Raw genomic sequence first — 3692 nt, 5'->3', positions numbered from 1 at the left:
CGTTGGATTTAGACTGACTGTCGCTCTTTTTCTAATACGGAAGAAAAGTTCGGTGTGGGTGTGCCCCTGTGCCTAAAGAACGCGGGTTGGTTGTTCCCACTTTCGTTAGGAAAAGTGAGGGTAACGAACCGCGATGGCGATTGGTCATGACCTGCACTACTGCTCGAAGGGATGAGTAGGAAGTCTCCTACCATCGTGGTGGATAGATAACCGTGTTCGTGAGGAAAACCTAGCTTGTTTTATTAGAGGGCTATTCGGTTTTTCCTAATGGGCGCATACCCGCTTTCTCCGTGTTTTAAGTGCGCCTAGTAAACCCAAGGACCTCTCTAAAAACCGACTGTGTTTCGAGAATATTTTTAAGCTTTAGAAATTCTTCAAGACAAACGGATTGAAGACACATGGCGAAACAATACAGGGAAGTGAAAGTTATGGTGGGTCCTTAGGTTTATTGAGGGTCGAAATGACGTTACGCAGGCCGGTTGTTGTCCGGTCGCGCGGGCTGGCATGCAGATGATTTAGGCGGCGTAACATCCTCCCCCCGTGCAGAGGGCACCGATCAAATTCTGGCTGTGGAGTCAGGTGCGTCGTTGGTACCTCCTTCGCTTCGTGTGGACGTTCGGCCTCGTCTGGATCTGAGTGAATGGGTAAGGGGACCAGTCTTTTGACACCGCGGTCCAGGATGCTTGTTGCCGTCTGCACGGTAGCGGTCCGGATGACTCCATCGCCTCCTGGATGGACCTTGATTACGCGGCCCAAAGGCCATTGCATAGAGGGCATGTTATCCTCCCTGAGGATTGCTACGGTGCCTTCACGAATGTTGTATTTGCCCTTGTCCCATTTGTTGCGGCGGGTTAGTTCATTTAGGTACTCACGATACCATCTGCTCCAGAAGTGCCGCTTAATCTGGTGAATGCGCTGCCAACTGGGTAGCCGGCCTGATGGAACTGTCCTGAAATCACGCTCCCGTAAACTGGTTAGTGCGTCACCGATTAGAGAATGACCGGGAGTGAGTACAGGAGGATCTTTAGGATCGGATGAGATGAGAGTCAGTGGGTGTGAATTGAGAATGGCCTCAATTTCGATCACAAGGGTGTTGAGGTGCTCGAAGGTCAGGAGCTCCGTGCCGACAACGCGGGTGAGATGGCGTTTGAACGCTTTAACCGCGGCTTCCCATAAGCCGCCAAAATGTGGTGAGTTCGGAGGATTGAAACGCCATTGTATTTGTCGGTCGACGAGAAAATTCCGTACCCTATCCTGGTGGTCGTCGGACTGCAATAGGGTCCGGAGTTCTTGCAGCTCCCGGTTAGCCGCGACGAAATTGGTGCCGTTATCGGTGAGGATCGTTGTGCAGTATCCTCGCCGCGAGATGAATCGGCGTAACGCGGCCAAGAACGCGTCGGTGGTTAGGTCGCTGACTAACTCTATGTGGACCGCGATTCCGACATTCGTGAACGGCCGCGATTCGGTAATACGCGCCTTTGGCAAATCACCCATCAAGTATTCCACTGGTGGAGGTTTGGCTCTGCAGCAGCGGACGCACCTTCTGAGAGTGCGCCATACTTGGCTACGGCGGTCGATCGGCCAATAGCGCAGTCTCACCGCATATAGTGTAGCTTGTGTCCCTGTGTGATGATTGTTCCGGTGCTCTTGCTCTATAATTAGCTCTGTCATCGGGGATTTCGGCAGGATGATCGGGTGTTTTTGGTTGAAGGGTATAGCGGAGTTGCTTAGTCTTCCTCCTGCCCGGAGTATCCCATCTTCGTCGAGGAAGGGGTTTAATGGCTAAAGGTTCCCCCCAACGTCCTCGCTTCGATTTTTCTGAAGGGTCCGAATTTCAGGCGCGAAATGACTGGATTGTATTATTTTTATTAGTCTGTTGTGCGCTGCAGTTAGTTTGTCTGTGGTGAGATGGGCAGATCGGTGTTGCCTATGTCTCCATCGAGGACACCAGGCGACGATTCTTATTAGTCTTGGCCAAGACGAGTAACGATGGAGGAGTGTGTTGTTGTTAATATTCGTTTTCAGACAGATCGTCTTTCTTTGCTCCAGGAGGTCGACTACCGGTGTCGGGCTCCAGACCGGCCAATAGTTTTCGCTTTGCAGGAGCCACCTTGGCCCGTTTTTCCAAATGGACGGACATAGGAATTCCTTGGGCGTCTGGCCTCGGGAGATGAGATCCGCTGGATTATCGTCGGTAGGCACATGATGCCAGTCGGAGATATTGGTCTTGGTCTGTATCCCGGCGACTCGATTCGCCACAAATGTTTTCAAGGTGTGCGGCGAAGAGCTTCAAGGTGTGCGGCGAAGACCTGATCCAATGGAGCACGATGGTGGAGTCAGTCCAGTATGCGATCCGCGATATCTTAGTCGTCAGGGCCTGTCGTATTGTCGAAATCAAGGACGTCAAAATAAGTGCCCCGCTTAATTCGAGACGTGGTATGGAGAACGATTTGAGCGGTGCTACCTTCGATCGCGCCGTGAAGAGTCGAGTCCAAATATTGTTCTTTTGGTTCGTAGTCCGCACGTAGACGCACACCCCATATGCCCTTTCGCTGGCGTCACAGAATCCGTGTAACTCAATTTTCGTTGCGGATTCTATGATGGTCTTCCGAGGGAACGAACCTTACCGCATTTAACAACGGCAATTGTGTGTGTTATTTGATCCATTCTGTGTGTACGTCTGTCGGAAGGGATTCCTCCCAATCTACCTTCAATGTCCAGACTTGTTGCAAAATCATTTTTGCTCGGACGATTACCGGCGCGAGCAATCCTAGTGGATCATAGATTTGTGCGATGACTGAACCGATTGATCGCTTTGTGACTCGGGTACTGATTGATCGCTTTGTGACTCGGGAAGTGTCACTGATCGTCTTGACCGAATATAGAATGGAATCGTCGGCTGAATCCCAAAAGACGCCGAGTGTTTTTAACGTGGATGACTCACCGAGATGAAGTTTCTGGTTGGTGTCTTCCTCAGGTAGCCCTCGTAGCAGATCCCGATCGTTTGATGCCCATTTGCGGATATTTAGACCGGCTAGCTTGAGTAATTTCGTGAGATCATTCCTGACTGATAAGGCTTCGTCCTTCGTATCGGCTCCGATCAACGCATCGTCGACATAGAAGTCTCGCCGTGGAAATCGAGGTCCCTCATAAGATCTGCGCTGCTATCGGAAATCGAGGTCCCTCGTCTTCTGCCAATTGTTTGAAACATCGGATGGCCAGATACGGGGCTGCGGATAGACCGAACGTTACGGTGTTGAGTCGATAAGTTACGATCTCTCCGTTGTCGGCACGCCACAGAATCTTTTGATAAGGACGATCTTCTGGACGTATGATGAATTGATAGTACATTTTCTTGATGTCGCCGGTAAGGATATATTGAAATGATCTCAATGGGATGTTTCTCAAGTCTTCTTGTAATCTCGGACCGGTGTGAAGGGCGTCGTTTAGAGAAACTCCCGTGGTACTTGATGCTGAGCCGTCGAACACAACCCGGAGCTTGGTGATGTCGCTCGACTCCTTGATCATGCCGTGATGTGGTAAATAATATCCGTGGTCGGTGGCGTGATCCGTGTTGATCTTCGTCATGTGACCCAAGTCTAAATATTCTTGGATCACAGCACTATACGCGGTTTCATATTGTTTATCGCGTTGGAATCGACGATGAACAGAGGCGAGCCCGCTTATTGTAG

General features: G+C 50.7%; 1 protein-coding gene across 1 annotated transcript; it reads right to left on the bottom strand.

The window, feature by feature from the left end:
• Window positions 1-118: 118 nt before the first annotated feature.
• Window positions 119-1671, bottom strand: LOC105680662. The gene has a single exon (XM_012384732.2). It carries the CDS (start codon window positions 1669-1671, stop codon window positions 427-429), a length of 1245 nt encoding a protein of 414 aa, XP_012240155.1. The 3' UTR covers window positions 119-426.
• Between the last annotated feature and the right edge of the window lie 2021 nt (window positions 1672-3692).

This window comes from Bombus impatiens, unplaced genomic scaffold (assembly GCF_000188095.3).
Source record: "Bombus impatiens unplaced genomic scaffold, BIMP_2.2 scf_0290, whole genome shotgun sequence".
Lineage (NCBI taxonomy): Eukaryota > Metazoa > Arthropoda > Insecta > Hymenoptera > Apidae > Bombus > Bombus impatiens.
This window is presented reverse-complemented; position numbering and strand designations above follow the sequence as displayed.